This window comes from Lampetra planeri, chromosome 4 (assembly GCF_965212315.1).
Source record: "Lampetra planeri chromosome 4, kcLamPlan1.2.h2, whole genome shotgun sequence".
Lineage (NCBI taxonomy): Eukaryota > Metazoa > Chordata > Hyperoartia > Petromyzontiformes > Petromyzontidae > Lampetra > Lampetra planeri.
The window spans coordinates 25463834-25487637 of record NC_136110.1 but is presented as its reverse complement, the minus strand read 5'-3'; the positions used below and the strand labels follow the sequence as shown (position 1 = coordinate 25487637).

The window sequence follows — 23804 nt, the reverse complement described above, 5'->3', positions numbered from 1 at the left end:
ATGCTCGCCACGAGGGTGATGGACGCGCTCGTGCTGCTGTGCTGCGCTCTGCGCCCGGGAGCCGTGATCGCCGGTTACTGGCTGGGCCACCGGGTTGCAGTGGCAGCTGCGGCAGCGGTGGCGGTGGGCGGTGACACGGCCGGGAGAGCCCACCACAGGATCCAGCACGGGCCCTGCACCTACACCTTCCTGTTGCCGGAGCTGGCCGAGCACCACCAGCAGCAGCAGCAGCCGCAGCAGCAGCAGCCGCAGCAGGGCTGCCCAAGCGGTGCCGAGAGCCTGGTCACCAACTCGCTGCAGCGAGACGCGCCGAACGCTGAGGCCGACCGCTCTCAGCAGAGGCTGCAGCAGCTCGAGGTGGCGACGGAGAACAACACGCAGTGGCTCGTGAAGGTGTGTGTCATTGACTCGTCACTCACCCACTTTAATGTAGCCAAACGCATCGATTGAATGTTGCCGTCGTGAAGAAGGGCTGTTGCCCAAATAGTCACTTATTTTTCTGTGTTTTCCGATTAAGCCAGCGCTGTGAACAAAAGTGGTGAATTGTTATTAATGCTATTGAGCCACTGTTAATCAGGATAATGAAAGTGCAATGCAGAGTTGTGATTTTGCAACAAAATAAACATTGTTTATGAGTTGAGTAACTCATTTGTTATTAATATTAATACGTGTGCGTGAGTAACTCATTTGTTATTAATATTAATAAGTGTGCGTTGTTGTGAAATCACACATGGGATTATGTTGTAAATTGCAGAAATGGTGTTTTCATGCCCATAGGGATGGGTATGGTTTTAATTTACTCTGCATCCGTTTATGGTTTGTACTAAACGGTTTAACTGCTGCAGCATTTACTGTGGAGGTGGATGTGGAGCATATGTTGGAGGTCGATTTTGAATACTGTACTCATATATCAATCATGAAATTACTACCGAAATCCAAATGCACAATCGTAAGAGTTTTATAATTAAAACATTGGAGGATGATAAGCACTCGATTACCTTTTGTTCATTCATTGAAATATTTCAAGAATACTAGCAACAGTCAATGTTGTTAAGGTAAATACAGAGCTCAAATGTAAATGTCATCAGGGAGATTCGTACAATTTGATTGGTGACAGTTATTGAAACGAGGATAACAAATGCCAGAGGCCAGCATCACCTTGCAGAAATGTGCACGCCACAAATTTAGTGCGGTAATTCGTAAACAATGCACTTGTCTTGTGATGTAACATAACCTTCCTCCTTTCTACACTCGCATTTTCATATTTGATACAATAAAAGCACATGCGTCGTGAAATATACGTTGCAATGGTGGCCCAATATCATGTCAGTATAGGCAATGCATGCATGTGGGCCGTTGCGTGGGTGTGTTTGTATGCGCATGTGTGTATTTTAGTAGAAGTTACAGAAAATAAATAGAGGTAATAGATGGGTGTGATGGTATGCGTCTGCAGTGTAAGTGCACAAGAACGAGTGTTGTACTACGTGTGGATAGAGAAATTGGTTTTGTAGCAGTTGGAAATCTGGTTGTATATTATGACAGAGCAGCAAATGAAATGTCAATGATTATACGAAATTATACTCGCCCAAGATCGTGTTTAGTGCTATTTATACTAGGGCAGAACTCTGTTTAATGTTCACTAACATTGCCCCAGGTTAGGCAATAAAATTATGTAATCTTGCGCCTATTTAAATGTAGTTGTTTTTAAATGAAATATGGGTCTTGTTTTCATTTTAGCATAATAATAGCAGCATTTTGATGCAAACATGTGGTCACTTTTATCTTCAAAGAGAAGTTCCAAACATTAAGTATATAGTTATTGAATTAAATCGGCCCCAAATTAATGACCACGCAAATATCCGTTATAACAAGTTCAACTTTGGAGTCCCTTCGTTATAATATTTTTTACAAAGTAAAAATAAAAAATTACCATTGAAATATGGAGTAGCACCAGGTGCTCATAGATACTACATTAAGGGAAATGAATTGTGAGAAATGCTACATTTAACCCCAGATTTGATAAATGTCCTTGCGACCAATTTGTTTTCTTTAAAATCGCCGTCATTATATCACAGTGTGAGGTGTGTGACAACAACCAGAAAACACAAACTCTGCACCAACAGGTGAAATGCATTACGAAGTTAATGGGGTAATTGTTTTTTAGCATCATTGAGGAACTCGACTTGAAGTGTTGCGCTTTGATGTTTAAAGCTTGCCTAATCGGTTACAATCTGTAATTCTTGCAGAGCCGCTATCTTTCCGTAGAATTGTTCTAGGTATTCCACTTGCTGTTGTAGGAACCCTCTTGCACTGTTCAAACAGCTGGCTGGTGAGCGATGTTGGTGGAATGTCTTGGTTGTTGCTACTGGCAGAGTAAACCAATTGGGGGCTGAGTCATGTTCGAAGTTGCTTATCCCCTGTCTCATAAAAAAACAAGCAGTAATTAGCATAATTTGTCGTCCTTTTTTTAAAGAGCGATTTCAAATAATCACACGTGGGCCTCTATCAACACGTTTCATGTCTAAAGATTTTTGTGATACCAATTTAAATCGTTAAGGAAAGTAATTGTGCCCCTTCTCACTCATTGATGTATTTATTAACATACTTAAATAAATTGGCACACATGTTTTACGCTAAATTTAAGCTAGAATTATTTATTTAAACGATTATTTATACAGTGATTAATGATATTGTCGATAATATTTTGTACCAGAGTAGGGCATGGGTTTAGCTTGGAACGATGTAATATTTTTCGTCGAAGGAATTTTATGAATGGTCACATTTTTAAAAATATGTGTTAAAAGGGGGAAAAAAAACCAATAAACACCGCTGCAGAATTCGGTTTCGAATGTTTTAAACAATTTTTCCCCCAAAAAGAAAGGTACCGCTGACCCACAGCTTTGTTTGTTTTCAAGTCACCGGAGGAGAAAAGAATTTGAGTGATTGTGTAACAGATATCCACGCCTGCATTTGTGCGGGTTCCTCAAAGAATTCGCAGAACCAGAGTGTGGCGTTTTGTTTTGGTACCGTGCCTGCCAACATGCATCAAGATGGGAGTTCTTACAATGCCCGTGAAAGCAGTCACCCTGCTTGACATTGAAACGTGGGATCAGAGAGAGCCGTAATCGTACGGTGAACGAGGAACCCGTCCACAAACAGGGCTAAGAGGATGGCCGCTAGAATTGCTGATTGGCTTAATGTCACCTCGCGGTTAGCGGTTGAGTGCTAAACGTCATAATATTCGGCAATCGTTCTTCCGAGCGAACGCAGGGAGATTACGCACTCGCCATTGCAACGAGTGGCCTCTATTTGGAATATTGCTTTAAAATATCATGGTGTGGTTCACGTTTGTTTGTTCATTAAGCTTCACTCACTGCAAGTTCACAATTCATAGGAGGTGCACTGAGTAAAGGCTCAGAAATACATACGGATAATATCCCCTTTAGTGAGGGGGGGCAGCGGTGCAGTGGTTAGCACATTGCACTATGAACACGGTAACTTAAGTTTGTCCATAATACAGTTTTTTTTGGGTTATATCTCGTAAACATATAAATGTGTCGTTAAACCCGCCACCAGCCAACACAGCCAATTAGTAAGGTTTGTCACGTAAACAGAACGTGCCAATTCGTTACTAGTACAGCACACCGGTGTGTTGGAGAGCAAAGACAACATTTACACGACGTTTCGCCAGTAATTACAACTTGCTTCATCAGGCGACAGCCAGATTTGTGGAGGAACGAAACAATCCTCCTGTTTCGTTCCTTAAATAGAGGAATAGATGTGCTGACGTCACTTGTGTGCTCTTCTTGCGCGCAGTGGGTGGGGGGGATTAATGAATGCATATACATGAATATGGGTATCTATTGCCGATATGGTAATCAACGTACACTGTGCATGCGCGTTATGCAAGTTCATTGTTCTTGTACTTCCTGTCGATTGTGTGCTCTAAAAGAGCCGTTCTTCAGTTTGGCACCACTGCGAATATCCACAGCAACGGAACCACTCCTGGTCCCCTTTTGCAGTGGTCGCTGACAAGCACGGTGAGGTTTGGGCAAACAATCCCCGTGACCGGCATGACATGCAATAATCCTTCATCCAGCAGTGGATTGATAAAGGGCTGTCCATTTTTTGTTAAGTTGTTGTTATCGTTCACTTCCTTGAGTCATGTAAAAACTGCTTGTAATAATATAGTCAATACTCTTTAGATATTTCGGTCAAGTCACGTAGGTATAAAATAAAAAATAAAAATGATCAAAAATCAATTAAATCACGACGTTTCGGAAGCAACACAAGCTTCCGTCATCAGGTGGGACATCCACAGCAAGAAACAAATTAGTGTAGTGGGCAAGAGTCGTTCGTATAGTCAATGCCAGCAATTGCATTTAACCAGGTGGGATCTCTAAACATAGTGTGCTTCTGATTGCATATGACTTGTGACTGCTCGCCGTTTGTAAGGCTCGCAGAGAGCCGCTGTAATGCGACACCAGTAATGCACGGTGTGAGAGATTGTTCTTCTGCAGCAGTGCACATTCTCATGTTTAAAGGCCTGTGCGTGATCACAAGTGCTCATAATTGATAGCTACGTTGTCCACTCTGCCGATCCCATTGTTTGCTCCCATAAGGCAAAGCTCAACATCTCGAGGTGCTGGATTTGGCGTCGTTTGATGGCAAGCTTCTACCTTTGTAGATTGGGGTGGGTGCCCTCTGTTAAAATGGGTCATGGGCATTGACCACCCGCATGCCTCGGATTGTGCACCGTGTGTGGTGGAGTGTTTGAGAACGGCGGTGTCTAAGAAATTAGTGGGCAATTCATGGTCGTACAATCAATGTCACGCACTCACACTTTGCACCTGCGTCCTATAATTACGAGTAAAAAACATTTTAAAATCATCACCACATGTTATCGATAATGTTGTTGAATAGAGTATTATAGGACAATCCACGTATAGACATCTCACTTATAGAAAATGTCTCTCTTACTTTAATTTCAACAGCTGACTTAATATTGCGAAAGCGATGGCCCCATCTATCTCAGGGGAGAGTGTGAGAATATATAATACGTGTATTGAGATATGGTGGGAGGCATGTAGTAACCTTGGAATAACGTGTTGTTTTCTCAATAATGTATCTCTATTCTTCCATTGGAGTATCTTTAAATGCATCATCTTGAATATAATCGCCAGATGTTTAAGGCAAGGGGCCTTCATCACAACAGAGAGAGTGAGACTGGCATTATAAGAGTTGGAAATCACACTCGCGCTGCTGGGCCCTGTGAATGACGAGTGTGATGACATGTTGTGTTTACCTACCACTGCCGGCAATCCCTTAATATTTTATTTCATGAAAACATTTCACATGAACAGTTGCATGAAGTCCCATTTGATGGTTATCACGTACATAAGTCCGCAGCGGTATTTTAAATACCCGGTAGCTTTCGAATATTTTTTCGATCTGTGGAGAAAATGTCACTTAGCAGCAGTCATCAATCCTGGCTACTGATGCGAACAGTGGTCAGTCAGCTTCTTCTTCTCCATCCTTTGATAGTTTTGCTGGCAGATTGCCGGCCAGAGATAAGGCTGCTGCTATAGTGTCGAGAGCGTAAGGCCTCTGTCAACTCTGGTAGGTTGAGTTGCACAAAGATTCAAAAGAGAAGGAGAGAAGTGATGAGATCGAGGATTTCTAGACGGTATCTCTCCAAGGAAGATAAGAGCCCGGTAAAATCGTAGAAGTCTCGATGCCTTCGCAGTGACGGAAGCAATTGTGACTCTGGGCTGACTCGCCTTTCATCTTGCCTTTGGGGACTAAATTCTATACAAGTGCATACCATTCATGTAAAGCACATGTTGTTCTTGGTCATCCGTGAAACTCATACGTGCCAATTACTTTTGCATTTGAAGAGTTTATTCTTGGACTGTGGCGGTAGGTAACTTTGATTAAAAAAAAAATTAGTTGTATTGCCATGCTTTTCAAATGTGTTTCTTTAATAAACAAGATTTGGAAAAAAAATCATGCATACGCACGGGCTAGGTAATGCTTTCCAACTTGCGTTTGTTTTTAGATGCATTTAATTAGCCCTATGCAAGCCGACGCGTTGATCGTTAGGGTAAACAGATTTTCATATTTACAAACAGTGTGTTTTTGTTGTTCTCGTTTTCATCTCCAATTTCAGAGCAACCCATTTATCAAACGGGCCATTTTTCAATAGCTTTGGTTATTAATAGAAACATAACTATATCATAAATATTTGCTCAAATTGGATCATCTTTACGAGGGTGATGGCGACCCCATTTCGAGAGACAAATGGACAGGCAGAGAGCCAGATTGATAAAGCCAAGGCATAAACGCATTACACCTTCGTTGCAAAGCGTTAAAACAATAAAACAATTTTTAAAGAGCCGGCCATTTCCTGTCAAGTGAAGTCAACTTTATTTTTGTTTACCCACGTGACACCTTTTTGCCACAAATCTGCCACTCAAAGTGCCAGTGTAATAGTCTACATGTATTACATACTGTATAATATATTTTGGAATGATTAATTTTCAGATCATCGATTTAGATGTTACAGTTGTTACTCAGATGATTACAATCTATAGAAAAAAGTGTAAAGTAACAATTAATGTAATTTTCCTCTTATTTCACTTGTACAAAAACATTTACGATTAAACTATTAAAGTATATTTGTTATTTTCCCAGGTAAGGCCCACTGAGCTACATAGCTCTTTTTCAGAAACGACCTGGCCACAAATGATAGCTCAACGAAGTGGCTTATCATGTGGAAATTTAAAGCAGCCAAATACTCTAAACGCACGTTGCTAAATGTGGAGGGAAAAACTGGAGGACCCGGAGAAAAAAATCTACACGACCACGGGAGAGAGACATGCAAACTCCAAATATACAGGCATCAGGGTCGGGATCGAACCCACAAACCTCCCGTATACCTGGCGAGGTAGTTAACATCTCGCCATCGCGAGAATATGGGACATTGAGCTGCTTTGGGAAGCCAAAACTTTAATGGTTCACGTGGACCGGACTTGGGGAGTGCTTCCACAAGCAGACGTAGAAGGTAGGTAAATGCAAATAAAATAAACGGGTTCAAATGGAACGCTGTGTGGCCAAAGCCGAGGTTTGTGCGCTGTGGATGTGAAAGAAATCTGTGTTTCGTACAAATTCGCCTATACCTTCAGCATCTGTTAGTGTTTTATAAAGGTTGTTATTTCACTTAGGTTTATTTACTGTTTGACATATTTTTCGCGAAAAAAAAACTCATTACAAAACAAACAGAGAAGGGTGAAAGAGAGAGAGAGAGAAGAGAAAGGAGAAAAAAATATATAATTTTTGATGAACTGCTTTGTAAACAGCAGGCGCTGTGCGATGTTTGCCATCTTTACATGCAAAAAAAACATTGGTAATGACAGTTGTAATTTAGGAATGTCAGAACCAGCGTGTGTGTAACGTATGTGTCCTGAGGTGCCGTTGTTGCGAAGGGGTGGCTCGGCCATTGCCACTAAATCTGTCCAATCTACATCTTTAGACCCTAACGCTCAAGCTCTGTGGGGATTTGGCCACATTCCTCAGCGTTGTAATGCGTCTCATAGTGCATGCGATTGCCATTACGTGCCCCCGGGCTGAATTACAGAAAATGATCCACTGTGGCTGTCTAATTTGTGCGAAGTGTCATTTGTTCTTCCCTTGGAAATGCGCAGATGTTTATTCACTGACACGTACAGGTCTCGAAAGGAGAAATAAAAACCGCCTGTGGAGATTGCGTCTATGAATATTTCAATAGTTCGAAGCAACACGAGAGCGCACGTCATTTTAATTGCATTTATCTGGTGTTAAATGTTATTTCCAAGGTGAATTGCAATGTGAATTATTGCACATTATAGGAAGTGCATTTGTAGCTACTAGGGAAACATACTATAACATTTTAAATGTACATAACATTCATTCATTTTTAAAAGTAGTGTAGCGGTCGTAAAGTAGAATTATGTCCATCTGGGAAAGGTGCAATTCGGCTCAGTGGGTTTGGGATGCACTGCAAATGAAAATTAGATCGGTGTTCAACGGTCAAAAAATATATCAGTCACAAGCAGAGGAGAAGAGAAGCCGCCTTGATCGTGGACTTGAGCACAGAGGTCGCAACCGGGTACCCGTTACCCGTACCCAACCCAATACCCGGCTACCCGTACCCGGCTGGGTACGGGTACCCGTTTGCGACCCTGGTGCGGCCGGGTACGGGTAGATCGGTTCCTAGAATCAACCCACCCGCGCCTGCAACATGGCTTCATCCCAGAGGTCGCAATCAGGTACCCGATACCCGTACCCTACCCATACCCGGCTGGGTACGGGTAGGGTACGGCCGGGTATGGGTACCCGTTTGCGACCCTGGTGCGGCCGGGTACGGGTAAGGAATTAAAACCCGTTTGCGACCTCTGCTTGAGCAGCAGCCTTCTGTTGGGCCATGGAGAAGGGATCTCCTCACATCAAGGGCAGCGGACGACGGGAAGGAGCAAGCGTTAGCTGGAAGTTTATAAACAATAAACAATTGCTTCGTGTTTATTTTTCCATGCTGGTGTTGAGTGCACTGGTCTTAATTGTAATACAAGCTTTTTAAAATGTTTTTAATATTATATTGCCTCGGGCACATTGCTTTGTTGATATTGTAAATTAAATCTCCTGTATTTTTTTTATAGCACGAGTGTTGGGCAACCCCGTACATTATCTTTAATCTGCTATACAAATGAATATGTATTGATGCGTTTATTCACGGATTAAAGGTTATGTGAATGCTCAATGTACATTCGCGGAGTCGTTTAGTTCAATAGAGGAAACAAAAATGAGCAAAACAACAAATAAAATGAACAAAATACATTTCAAGTGATGCACTATCTGCATCATCATCATCACCCTAGCACCTACTCGCGAGCTCACTGCCTTCCACCATCTCTTCAGTGAATGTTGTCTCTGGCACGTTCACTTCCTTGGCTGCCACTCCGTCACTGTTCTTGACCTTTTCTGAGACGCATCCTTCCCAAGTCCACTTTCCTTAACGGTAATTAATGTTGTCTTTAACCTCTGTGTGTTCTCTCATTCACGTTTTCCTCCATTCTGTCTGTCAATGTAATTTCAAGCGTGTTTCCTGTCCATGCTTCTTTGGTCACTTTGTACGTTTTTTTTCATTTTCTTCTAATAACGAGACAAAAAAAAACCAAGGATTAATTCTCGAATTAAAATTACGACGACGATTCGTGACAATTCCTTGCGTCGCTGTGGCGGGTGAATCTAAATCGTCAAGTGTCCTGTCTTCCGGTGTCCCTGTCCGCAGCTGCAGAACTCCATTCGGGAAGGTGTGATGATGGAGCTGGCTCAGCTGCAGCAACGCTCAATGCACAACCAGACGACCGCCATGCTGGAGGCAAGCAGCAACCTGCTGCTGCACACCGCTGGGCAGACGCACAGGCTCGCCACCATCGAGGCACAGGTAGAGCACGTGTCGACATGTAAACCTCGACTCGTAACGTGCGAGTGCGAACACCAAGACCCGTGCGTGTGAGTGTGTAATCCGAGACTTGCACGCGTGCGGGTGTGAAAACCAAAAATCGTACGTGCGGGTTGTGTAAACCAAGAATCGTTCCCATTGGGGCAAAGGTACCCTGTGCTTGCGTACGAACCAACAATCCTAGCAATTATAGTTGTGGTAGATTATTTTCATAACACATTGTTTTCGAGAGCTACAGTTGCACGCACAAGTGATGATACCATCGGCAGGATGTCCGACGGTCACGAAGGTCGCTGACAACGACAGAGAAATTACCTGCGAGAGGAAGGCAAGGACGTTCTGGAATGAAGAATCCATGAAATTATCTCACACAGCAGTGCAACCCTGCATATTAGAGAACAGTGTGGACAAGATGGTCATCACAAAGATTACCTGGTCACATTACCGCCCGCTCAGAATAATGTCTGTTGCATGACAGTCAAACAGATTTTTTTTATTAGTTCTCAAATCTGGAATTTATCCAAATTCAATCCAGAACCAAATTGAATATGATGCCTTTTTTGTGCTGTCATTGGTGACCAGATTGAGACCACCAACTCATTGCACTAGAGAATCTGTTTTCATCATGGACGGCTGCCTGGATTTGAGCCTATGAGCTCCAGCGTTGCCAGTCCAGCGCCCTGACCTCTGAGCCACCCGACCACCTTGCAAGACAAGGTTTAGAGTGCACGCACGCACACACACACACCAAACAAACAGTTAATTGGTTCTAAGGCAGCCATGGACCTTGGAGTCAGCTGTAATCAGCTTTCGACGACCTCCGGGAAGTCCGGCATGGACAGAGCAGCCATTCAGCATGTGTGCATCCTCTCCCTCCTCCACAACACCATCGTGGCCCCGTGGGGTGTCCTGAATAAAGCAGGCCTGGGCGGTCTCGACAGAATGGAGAACCTCACACCTGAAACCTGTTAACGTTGCTCCAGAGGTGGTGAGGAGCTCAAAGCCAGGTAGCCGCTCATGCCTACTTGACATCTGTGAACGAAAAGCCTTATAGCTAATCGGATCCCTCCAGTATAAATACATATTCTGATTCAGCATAGTGATGGTGTGGGAGTTGCAGCCTGTGGTAGAGCCGATCCCATTCCTTCTGCAACGATGAGCTGGTGATGTTCCCAGGTGGATAGAGTTTGCAGTTCTCTTCATGAGGATTTGCAGTTACTTGTTGGGTGAGGTGCATTTCATGCAATCCATGCACCTCTTGCACGATATCAAATGTGGTATTTACTGTATCTTGGTGACGATTCAGTGTATCCGCTGCATTCTGACACCATTTGTTAGACAGGTGGATGTTGGCTCAGTCTGGTAGGCGTGCTATTTGTTGTTTTCTGGCATCAACGTTCACTGAGGATGCTGATGCTCCTGATATTTGCTGCTGATGCCATTACAGCTGCGACTGTTGTTCATGGTCATGATGGTGTGGTGTTTTGTTTATATTTTCCTTTTTATGTAATGCTTAAATATACAGGTATAAGACGAAAAATGCATACAGTTAATGGAAATGAAATCGGTACCAAAGTAACACAAATACATGCAAACATATCTTAAGAAAGATGTGTCTGGTTATGTTGCATTATATATTTTATAAGGAAAAAGTACAGCCCACATAATTATTGTTTAAAAATGATCTGTGCTAATGTTTGCTTGTCAAATAAATAGATTCATAAGCAGGTGTTTAATCATTGGGATATTTATAAATATGGCAGGGAGTCTGATACAATAAATGACGACAATCTACTGCATCACGTGCTTTAATTTCCATTTGAATGTTGAAGACAAATCATTTGTTTACAGATGGACAACTTCCAATTACAGTCATTATATGATTTCACGGTTGAGAAGTTCCGTTCGTTGTTTATTTAGGGACATTTTATTTACTCAGGCATATGTAGTTATTGGTATTGGAGTAGCAGCGTTAATAAACTCTGCTGTTTCTCTTAACATCAAGGTCCTAAATCATACTTCAAGGCTGGAGATTCAGCTGCTGGAAAACTCCCTTTCGACCAGCAAACTGGAGAAACAACTTCTTCAACAGGCACAGGACATCAGCAGGATCCAGGAGAAAAATGTGTACGTGTGTGTAAGGATGTTCTCCCTTTTTAGGGGCGTGGTAGAGTAGCAGTTAATGCGCTGCCCTACGAACCTCTCGGATGAGTTTGATGCCCGCTCGCAGCCAACGCCAGTGATTATTATCTGAACCGCTCTTGGGCTTCACCTAGGTCGACTCAGCCTGGAATAAGTACCTAGTACAATGTGTAAGCATCGTTGTTCAGGAGAGACAAAGACGGTCTGGCGTGGTGCTGGCCACCCACCCACCCCCTTGTGTGCCATGCCGGCCTTCATAGTTTCTCGCTAACAGCACTTGCCCCAAAAAAGTCTGTTAAGGCTCTATGGGAGATCTTTGTCTGCCTCTTTACTGTGAGAACTGCACTGTGGCACACAGGCTATCATGCTGGTCTCGCAATAAGATTTTCATTTTTCATCTGTGTTACTTATTGTGCTGAAAAATATATATTTCGACCACTAACCATAGCTTCAGCTTAGTAATTTTTTATATCCAATCTCATTCCGATTGTAATATTGACGTGAAGTATCCACGTGGATCTCTCACAGAGAACGACCCACAGAAATGGATAACATTGAGCTACCTCTGAGATTCCTTCAAGTGACCTTTGACCCACACAGTAGGGGGCAGCACTTTATCACTCACCCTGCATATGAGAGCAATGTTCGTCAGCATGACAGTCAACACAATATTTAATTCTCACAGCTAGAATTTAGCCAAAATAAGTTAAAACGATCATTAATGTAATGTTTATTTTTATGTGTGCAATCAATGATGAGCAATGCTGAGACAATCAACTCGCAACACTGGAGAACCCGGGTTAATCACAAACGAACCTCGGATCTCAGCGAAGCCAGCTTAGCGTATCTGGCCTTCTGAGCCACCCGGCCAGTTGTGTGCCAGCATGTGGGCCAGTATATTCTGCAATCAACCATAAAAAAAAACACAACAATTAAAATTTATCTACCCATGCAAACATCGCTCTGCAGATTGCTGGAGCGCAGGCTCGCAGAACAGGAGGGCCGGCTGGCCGGAGCGAACCAGGAGCGGCGCCGCGTGCAGGAGCTGCTCTCGGGGCAGGGCGCCCGCCTGGCGGAGCTGGCACGCCGGCTGGACGAGGCAGGCGCCGGACACGGCCGCCTGCTGCGGCAGCACGCGCAGCTAGCCAGCGCCCTGCAAGAGACGCTCGCACGCCTCACGCAGGACGACGGTGAGGGCTACGAACATCCCATTGAACTTTTCCAGTAATGCCACTCGGTACCATTAGACCTACCCACGTTCTGCCCAGCAGAGTAGTACATTCCGTTGAGGTTGGACGGCTCACAGGCATCAAACCACCAGCCTGTAGTAGGACAAGAACAATAACAACGACATTAACAACAGCATTAAGGGGCGCTGCGGTAGTGAGATGTTATCTCCCTCGCCTGGTATGCAGGAAGTTGTAGGTTCGATCCTGACCCTGAAGCTTGTATATTTGTAGTTTACATGTCTATCTTTCTCTCTTTCCCCGTGGTCGTGTGGATTTTTCTACGGGTCCTCCGGTTTACCCCTCCACATTTAGAATCGACGTGCGTTCAGACCGACAAATTTCCACATGATAAGCCACTTTGTTGAGCTACCATTTGTGGCCAGGTCGCGTCTGAAAAAGAGCTACATAGCTCAGTGGGCCTTACCTGGTAAAATAAAAAATAGTTATACTTTTTAGGAACTAATTAACTATTTTAACTACATGCACCTCCTGTATTCAGGCAAGGCGGTTAACATCCTGCCACCGCGAGATGTATATACATTGTATGTCATATTTGTACGTGTTGAATTTATTTTGCTCCGTACGTAGCCAACTGTGCTAATCGAGGATGCGTTCACCCAAGATGCTGCTATGGTGTAATGGTTAGAACGCTGGACTTGTAATCCAGGGGTCAGTGTTTATATATCCACTCGTAGCAGTTGAAACAATGGGGCAACTTTAATGAATCCCCCTGCAGTTCGTCGATCGGCAAGTCACGTGTGGTAGGGTAAAGCGTGGGCACTCCCACCTCTTTCAAGATGTTGGACCAGTGTGGAAGAGTAGGTCAAATATGCCCTCTGGAGGGGCTTCGCAGAGGATTAATTACACTGGTCAACAAAACATTTTTTTTTCTGGCCTGGACTTTTGCAGCTGTTTAGACTAATTTCAGGGTGCCGATTCCAAATCTGATCTCAGATTTGCTCTATCACATCTCATTTTTATGCTATCGGCAAACCCCATTTTCATTGATTTTACCCGAAATTAACTCTGTCACTTATGATTGCAAGTTGTTGCGAGTCAGTGACTGCTTTAGTGTTAAAATATGGTGCTGTATTTTTAAGATAGTGTGTTTATAATATCATTTTATGTAGATATCCACATTTATTTAATATTTTTCTTCTGCAATTTTGATTGAAAATGCAATATTTGATATCTCAAAACCTGATGTGATAGACAAAAACTGATGCCAGATTTGGAATCAGCACCTCAAAATTACATTAAAACCCTTGGAATACCTTATGCCAGAAAAAGTGTGTTGACCAGTGTTATTCATGTACTACACTAACTTCCTTCTATTTAATAGCCGTGGTCATGCGCTCTTGCTGTCTTTATGAATTAGATTGCAGCATGCTTTGTAGTGTTACATTTCATACAATTTTGCTGATCCAAACCGCAAAAGTCATTATTCGAGTTATGTATAATTAATCGTGGCAGGTGGCTTATATTCACATGCTTAATTGAACGTATTTCTTTCCCAACAGCGCGTTTCCCATTCCGTGACAAGGAAGAAAAAAATATATTTCGGGATTGCGGGGAATTCATAAAATCTGGACATACAAATAGTGGAGTGTACGTTATTTACCCTGCCAATGACACCGTACCGGCAAAAGTAAGTTATATTCCAAAATCTCCGCATAAAGATATATGTAATTGATTTATCAATCAGCAATGTGAGGATACTGCCATTTCCACGTGCACATGTTAATCTTCACTGATGAGTGATGAATGAGGTTTTCGGATCATATGTTTTGTATTGAGTATTACTCACATTGCTTAGGTCTCTGCCAGTGTATGTGGTTTTTATATTGTTTTATTGTATTAAATAAATAATTTAATTGCCTCCTTCAAAAATAAGCTTCAAAAACATGAACTCTTCCGTACTGAGCATTGGACCTCAAGGGATTCAGTGGCTCCTGCGTAATCATTCACCCTCTCCCCACTCACCCCCCCTAAGCAGAAATGTTAAAATATAATAATCCCATCAACGTAAACACAAACCAACTGACAAATGGCAAAGCAATTAAAAACGTGAGCAGCTATCAAACTCCATCATGTGCATACAGCAATAAAACACTACATTTCATAATTCATCATCAGGAAAAACGAACAGCGATACATTTTAAAGTCGAACAGTTCATGTTAATGTGGCTCTTCACATGTGTGGGTATTATATATGGAAAACTAAAAGGCAAATTTCGATTTAAAGCTTTCGTGACTGCAGGGATTCATCTACTTGGTTCTTTCGGTAAAGTCATGTAGAATGGAAATAATAAAATAATAAAAATAAAACATAATCAAATAATTCTCACGACGTTTCGGCCACAACGCAAGCAGCCGTCCTCAGGTGGAGAGCAGGTCTGTCGAGAAGACATTCAGACGCTGTCTTTCCGACAGACATGTTTTCCACCTGAGGACGGCTGCTTGCGTTGTGGCCAAAACGTCGTGAGAATAATTTTATTATGTTTTATTTTTATTATTTTATTATTTCCATTCTACGTGACTTTACCGAAAGAACCAGGAAGAACTAAAAGGCAAGTTTGCTAAACAGAAACCAAGCTTCACGGCTGAAGTGGGATGTTTTCAATCAGAACAATTGAGCTAGGAAGCCAAGTTTCACAAGGACTATATACACAATGGAATTGTTATGCAATGCATTTTTTAAATGTTGTTAGTTCACTGTCGTTAGCAGGTTTATTGTTGGCACTCACCCATACAAATGGGTGCTTACACACGAATATTTTTTGTTTTCCTTTTTAATATAACTCATTTACTGTCCTCAATTTAAACTCTTCCATGCTTTCCAAATCTTTGTTTTTCACAAGGTCTACTGTGACATGGAAACAGATGGCGGTGGCTGGACAGTAATTCAGCGCAGAGAAGACGGGTCGGTGGATTTCCACCGAAGCTGGCAAGACTACACAACGGTAAGTGTTGTCAGGACTCGGCTCCGGTATATTGTTTTCATGCAAGATGCAAAACAAAGAAGACACAATTCCATGATAGGAGCCAATAAAAATGTTAATTGTTCTGCCACCAGGTGACTCTTTAAAACTGTGATTTTTCTGAATTCAAAATTTGCACAGCGATCTTAAAAGATAACCTCACCCTTGATGTGTTAATTACACTAACATGCTTAATCGCATTCGTGGTATCAATTGAATGCATAGGTATTCATAAATTAGAGTTTCACTACGATTACTTTGTTCATTCACTTCGCTCAAGTCTTTACTGCATCATTATTGTGCTAATTCCTTAAATGTCATAGATATACAATGCAATGCTATAAAGGACATTCACCAGTTAGTACATGCACATGGTTAGACGTTGTTTTTTATGAATTCACATCACACATGCATTATGTCTCATGCGTGTATATTTTACATCCATAGAAATGCATGTATTCCCCATAGTTGTAGGGAAATACATGCATGCTCGTACGCACATGAATATGCACATGCAGTGTATTTCTGGATTATATGACTGATTTGTTTTTCTCTACGTGTCTAGGGATTTGGGGAGGCTACAGGTGAACATTGGTTGGGAAATGAAATAATCCATCAACTGTGCAGCCAAAAAACGCACCAGATGAGAATAACATTGAAAGACTGGGAAGGCAACACAGCATTTTCCACGTATGAGCGATTCTCCATTGCAAGTGAGAAGCAAAATTACAGGTAACAAATACTGTTTCTGCATACGCTTCCGCCGTCATACTGTACGGCTCCCGTTGTGTTTTCGGGTTGTGCCGCACGTTGATCGCCGTGATGTCCGACGTTTCGCTCACGTTTTGAGAGCTTCTCCAGAAAGCGAATTCTGGAACTGGGTTCAGCAGCGAAGCAACAGGCACAATTCTGAACAACACACGCACGCACACCTCAAGAAGACAGATCAGGGAGCCAAACATCGTTTTTCCTTGCCCCTATTAGTTTCGCCTCTTCTCCAGCTGCAGAGCTGCTGTGTGCTTCTCGCTGTGGGTACATGGGGATGCGTGCGTGGGTACATTTTCACTGAGCGGTGCTGCAACTGCGCGAGCAGACGTGGATAATGGCTGTGGAATGCACGCGTTAATGGTGTGAAAAGTTTCGTTTAAAAAAAGCACCACTACGTCTCGCCTACAAATGAAAGACATTAAGTGTCTGCAGGAGATGTGTGGGAGGATGAATCTCCTTCAGCTGCAGCTCGATCCCCGACAAACAAATGCGAGTGAGTGCCTCACTTAACATTGGCCTCTAGATAAGACAATACACACGTACACATGTTGGTATGGCGCTTTTGCTGCATTGCGCTTTGATCGCAGCAACCTTCAATTAGCACGGTTGGCTACGTATGGTGCGAAAGAAGTTCAACATACATACAACCGAAGTTCGATTGCCAGACATGGCTAACATTAGCTGCGAGGTATGTGTCAACCGGTCCTGGATCCCTTTAACAACCCACACTGACACAATGTGGTGAATCATGGTGAAGCAAGAGGCGGCGTGGGGAGGCCTTCATCCGCCAGTGGATTGACAAAGGGCTGTGAATTATTAATACAATTCTATCGTATACACCAACACTACGCAAAACTAAACTATGTTTTATTTTACCAGGTAAGGCCCGCTGAGCCATACTGCTCTTTTTCAGAAGCGACCTGGCGATCACAAATGATCACTCCTGTTTCACAGGAAATGTATAGCAGCAAAACGCACGTTTCAGAAATTGCCAGGCCAGATTCATCACTTGCGGAGCGTAGCGTGGGACAGCTGCTCTTTGAGCTCCCTGTTGCTTTTCTATTTAAGATCTCGCTACAGTGGCAAGATGTTAACTACCTCGCCTTGTGCATAGGAGGTTGTGGGTTCGATCCCGACCCTGATGCCTGTATCTTTGGGGTTTGCATGTTTTTGCTCCCCATGTCCGTGTGGATTTTTCTCCGGGTCCTCCGGTCTTTCCCTTTACATTTAGAATCAACATCACGCTTTTAGAATATGTGGCTGCTGCTTTACATTTTCACGTGATAAACCACTTCGTCGAGTTATCATTTGTGGCCAGGTCGCATCTGAAAAAGAGCTATCATAGCTCATTGGGCCTTACCTGGTAAAAATAAAATAGTTTAGTTTAGTAAAATAGTTTAGTTTACTATTCAGTTTAACACGTAGGCTTTCGCGACCAATATTATTCATAATAAACGTTTTTGGGTTAGATCGCGTTATTTATAAATGTGTCGTAACCCTCCACCACCCGACACGGCCAATCAGCAAAAAAGTCTCACGTTGACAAAAGACAAATAGTTCACTACTTTAGCCCACCGGTGTGTTGAAGAGTGAATCCACAACATTTCCAATTTTTTTGAGTACGAAGTTTCGCTGCTAATTACATCCAGCATCATCGGGCACTCATTTGCAATGAAGGCGCCAATGCCGGAGGCCCCGCCCGATGCGCCCTGCTGACGTGAACGCGGGTGTCTCCTCGCCGCTTCAGGCTGCACGCTCGGGGCTACGGAGGCACGGCGGGCAAGCACAGCAGCCTCGGCCAAGGAAGCAGCAGCTTCAGCACCAGGGACGCGGACAACGACAACTGCCCCTGCAGATGTGCGCAGATGAGCACAGGAGGTACGAGCGATAGGCAGCCTCACACACTTGTGGAGGTTATTTGGCCACGATACATTGCCACGTCATCAGCCGCTTCTTCGAGCTGTCATTTGTGGCCAGGTCACTTCTGAAAAAAAAGCGAATAGCTCAGTGGGATTTACCGGGTAAGATAAAAAAAATGATTTGCTTACCTTTACCAGACTTTGCACTCCTATCGTCTTTTTGTATTATTTGTTATCGTAACTTTCTGACCCTCCCCTACTGGACATCTGTGAAAAAGAGCTTCACAACTCACTGGATTCGTCCAGTATGAGTAAAGATTCTGATTATGATAACAATGTGGAACTGACAAGTTGGAGTGTAACCATAAACCAGCGGCAACAGCCACCACTCTGGAAGTTGGTGCTGTCCTGCTAGCGAATGGTTCCCAGTGGTTATTGGTTGGGATACAGATGCATGTTATTTGTCCTTTGCTTATGCTGCCATTAAAGACTTGCCATGGTACATGTAACAAAAATAATCCCTCTTTAAGATATGCTTAACATTAACCAGGGGCACAAGATTGCGTGAGTGTCTGCACACCCACAGTGGCTGAACCCCTGTCCAAAACCATAATTTTCTCTAAATGGTACAACATTCACTAATGATTGATTGCTCCCTTGCATTTGCTTTGAATTACTCGAAGTGCATTTCATTATGCGGGGGCTCAGTGCCTTGGTACTTTGATCATTCATGCAACATGTACAACCCTTTTGTCAATTCACCGCTGGATGGGGGCATCACCACACTGTATACGTTTAACCATGCAACAACATGCCAGTCAGTGAAGGTTAGTAAAGGTATGGTGCAGAGATGTTGGAGCATAGAAGTGCTGTACAACATTGGATTTTGCTGTACTGCCCTTTGCTGACAACGTAACCCCTGAAGGAGCCGCAAGCACCTGTTTTATGCAGGATTGGTCGCCCATCTGAGAATTTCCCATCCAAGTAGCAAAGGTGCAATGCCGGCTAAAGCCCTGCTTAGCTTCCAAAATATGATGCTATGGGGAACATTATGGGTGATTTAGTGATACGTGTGCATTGACCACTCACCTCTATAAACATTTTCTCGTAAATTTAAGAAGTTTATTGTAGGAAATGTGTGGTTATATACATGTTATTACATTTTTATGAAAAAAGAACATCACCAGTTTTGTATTATTTCCAACTTAGTGGATGCATTCTATAATATTTATTTCCATATTAACTGGTTTGAACATATAAAACTCTTTTCACCGTAGCATGAAACTATTTTTTAAACATAATGATCTGTAATTTGTTCTGCTTATTTTTCAAACTAAATTGCCCAAAACCCCTTTAATTACGCAGTATTTAGATTTTAAACAAGATGGTATTTACTGATTGATATCAACTAACTAACTTTATTGACCCGTGGCTGTGGCCTTTTTACGAGAACAAACTTGAAAAAGAAACACCCTGGAGATTTTAGAGAATTGCTTTGCTAAAGACAATGGCTATCTCAACACTGCCAGCAACCTTTCCAAGATTCCACAATGTTTTATGGAAACTAAGCAGAACAGTATGTTGGCAGTAATGCCAAAAACTGCTCTCAACATTACAATGCATCGGCACGTGGAGGCAATGAAAATGAGATGGGTTGAACAGATTTTTTACACTGTAACAAATTTTTTCCGATTTATTAAACAAGTGCAGAAGCATGGAAGTCATTATTATTTGAGTAAAACTGACCACCAGAAGTATTTATTTGTACAGCCACCATTGCGTTGTTCTCTTAGAAATGTATGGTATTTATTTGTACGTAAAGCACACGTGAAATAGAACAAATTGCAAAATTTTCTTTCTGTGAGGATTATGTCCATCGTACCTTACACACGGAGACTGATTATTAGGGATAGAGTAAAAACTATTTAAATTTAGTTTAAAATATATAACAAATTTCGAGATATGTTTGAAGCAATTTTAGAAGCAGTCTTAGTTTCAATGTACACACTTCATCAAGCAATGAATGTCCATATGTCCATGAAGACGATGTTGTTTTTAGTCACTCCCAGGGCTGTTTTTTTTTAAATTTGTTCTTTGAACTGCTTCATCATCTAGTGATTGAGAACCGCCAGCGATGGTGGAATTCACTGTTCATTGACTGTCCTCTGCAACTAACTGCTATGAAGTGTTCACCTCTTTTTTGGTGCAATTAATACTGGTTATCACCAACAGGGAAAGTGTTATATTCAAGCCAAGGTCAGGAATGATCAATTTAATTCTTTATGTAGGATTTTGCGGTGGTGTTAATGGCTATCACACTGGACTTGTACATCCAGAGGTCGCTCGATCAATCTCATGGCTTGGTAGTTAAAATAAAGGTGCAAGTTTCTTAAATCCTCCTGCCTCTGTCCACCCAGTTGCATAAATAGTTACACAGCAGTTAGTCAATCGGTAGGTGATGTGTGGTGGGGTAAAGTGTAGGCCGTATATCTTGGAAAATGTGTCCAAATACCATCTTAGTGGGGCTCTCTACAGCCTGCCTCTAGTAGAGGCCCTTCCACAAGCAGTGGGGTGAGCAATGATTTGCGGGGCTGCACATTTACATTTTATTATAACGAACAATTACTACGACTACTACTTTTACAACTATTTTTTTTATTTTACTACAATTTTTATTTGACCAGGTAAAAACACAAAGCTACTGTATATGTCTCCTTTTTAGAAGCGACCTGGCCAGAAATGACAGTTCAATGAAGTGGCTTATTTCGTGTAAATTTATAACAGCAGCATGTTTCTAATTATGAAGGAAAAAACGAGAGGACCACGAGAAAAATGCACTCGACCACGGTAGGAGAGAGACATGCAAACTCCAAATATACAACAGGTGTCAGGGTCGGGATCAAACCCACGGCCTCCTGCATACGAGGCGAGGGAGATAACAGCTCGCCACCATGGCGCCCAATAATGTTGTTGTTTATGTCTTTGTTGTTGTTGTCCTACTACAGGCTGGTGGTTTGATGCCTGCGGGCCGTCCAACCTCAATGGGATGTACTACTCTGCTGGGCAGAACGTGGGTAGGTTTAATGGTATCAAGTGGCATTACTGGAAAGGTTCAAGTTACTCTTTGCGTGCCACCACCATCATGATTCGCCCAATAGATATATAACAACATTACAAAGATAAGAGCACATCAACATCACGCCAACCGCATGTTTAAGTGTCACGAACGTAAATGATTTTTGTTTTTACGGCTGAGTGAAATATTGTTAATTCTGACATGTTCTGTGAAATATGAGAATAGGTTTTCCCCTTTTTTCTGCCAATAAAACAGGTGTTAAGATGTTAAAACACCAAACTGAAACCTTTTACAAGGAATCATGTCTGCAATAACCACAATACAGTACTTGTGGTCAGAATGCAAGCAAAAACATACTCTGATAATATATACATTGTCTTTGAAACTGATTGGTCCACACCAGAGAAAATTGTCTCTGGTGTGGACCAATCAGTTTCATATTTTGGTCCTGGCAAAGGAGGTCCCATGATGTTCTGTGAAAAGTAAAATACATGTATTCGATGTCCATTTGCGTTCTTTTTACTGGAATCACAAAAATGCATAATTTGTAATTTAAAAGTACAGGACAACGTCACAGAGTCGACCATCACATATCCACCCTGACCAATTGACTGCCCATGTCCTGTATAGTATTTGTCTTCGGTGTAATTGTAATTTGCTATATATGTTCACATGTCTGAACTTTTCACATATACACCTATTTGTCAGTCCCCAAGCGAGTTGGATATGCAACGTGGGGCTCGATATGTAATCATTGGCAGCATGGTATGAGATGTACGGAGGATTGTAATGTTGGACTTTCAGTTGGCATATACCAGCAAATGTTTAATATATAGATGTCTTCTGACTGATATAAATCATAAGTGGAATTCTTTCCCTTTTCCTGGAGTCAAAATTGCCACTCCCATTGGCTAATAGGGCGATCATTGCACCATCCCAGCATTTAAATCGGCACTGCGTGCAACACGTTAATGATCACTTTGGAATATCTACTACTTTCAACTACCTCCGTAATTCCAAAATCCTCTTACAAATGAAAGTGTATTTATACAGTATAGGGAATCTTCATTTTTGTTATGTGTTTTATTCTGTGTATTGCAATCAATGCACATTAAGAACCAATTTCAAATGCTTCTTCTTGGGCTAGACATATACCATTTTCCACTGACACATCTGGGCCATGCCAGCGAAGGGGCCTCACACCATGGCTGGTTTCCACTGGTGAAACTCTTGCATCACAAGACATCTGAAATTGGCTCGGGGCAAAAGCAGGGCCAGGGGTTGGGTTGAGCATTTTCATAATTTGAGTCGTATTTTGCATCTACAAGCGACTCAAATCGTTTATTGCGTGCAAAGTCAGTGGCAACGGCTTGGGTTCCGCAGTGGACAAAGAAAATACCTGGAGCCTCCTGAGCCACACGGGCTGGCTGAGCATGGCCCCGGTGTGGCTCTGAAGTAACTGTGAAGCATGGTGTCAGCCCACCGAGCCATCTAAGGGGCTGAAGTAATGCCTGGTATAAAATGAAAGGTATGCGCGTCTTCCTGCAGGCTCAAGTTTATTAAACCTACAAAGTTTTTGTCCAAAAAGTCTATAGGCTTTTATATTTCTTCAAATTCTAGTTTAGTATCATCGACTTGGCTTTATACATATACATACTGTCGCTTTATTTAAAGGAACAACTGGCCCGGAATACCACGTATGGTCAATATAGTTGCTCTATAATTGTGAATTCTTGGAATGTGTTTAATTATCCATTGTTAAATAGAAAACACAGAAATTCATTTATGGATTACCTTTTTCATTGTTAATGTTTTTAGTTAATGTATGATGTCGCCATGTATGCTAAGTATATATATGCCATGTCACGTGATTAAGTTGATTATTTAATGTTTTCTTATAAAGCATAATTATCAACTTGGCAGTCAGTTTTTTAAAGATTTTTTGTTTTCTTATGTTTTATAAGAAAAATGTAATATACATCCTTATTGTTATATTGCCAGGTTTTAAAATGTTATTAGTTGGTGGATTATTTGCAACACCAGAAAGTAAATTGTAAAATATGGCTTCATGTGCATTGCAACATTCTGTTTTATTTTTAACACGTGTACAATGAATCACTCTTGCCATATTGAACACATTGTGGTGAATACAGACTTGTAACACCCCACCCCCCTGAGTGGTATAATTACACAAAGCAAAATCAGATTTTGACATTTGTTTCAAGTGATCGTTTTACAGCTCTTCGCTCC

At 42.2% G+C, this 23804-nt stretch overlaps 1 protein-coding gene across 1 annotated transcript; it reads left to right on the top strand.

Moving 5' to 3' along the window:
• On the top strand, window positions 1-21749 carry LOC144717858 (angiopoietin-2-like). Its single transcript, XM_078593572.1, has 9 exons — window positions 1-393; window positions 9326-9481; window positions 11505-11626; window positions 12611-12831; window positions 14391-14518; window positions 15732-15833; window positions 16417-16583; window positions 18367-18497; window positions 21484-21749. The coding sequence occupies exons 1-9, from the start codon at window positions 1-3 to the stop codon at window positions 21642-21644; spliced, it is 1581 nt and encodes a 526-aa protein (XP_078449698.1). The 3' UTR covers window positions 21645-21749.
• The last annotated feature ends 2055 nt before the right edge of the window (window positions 21750-23804 follow it).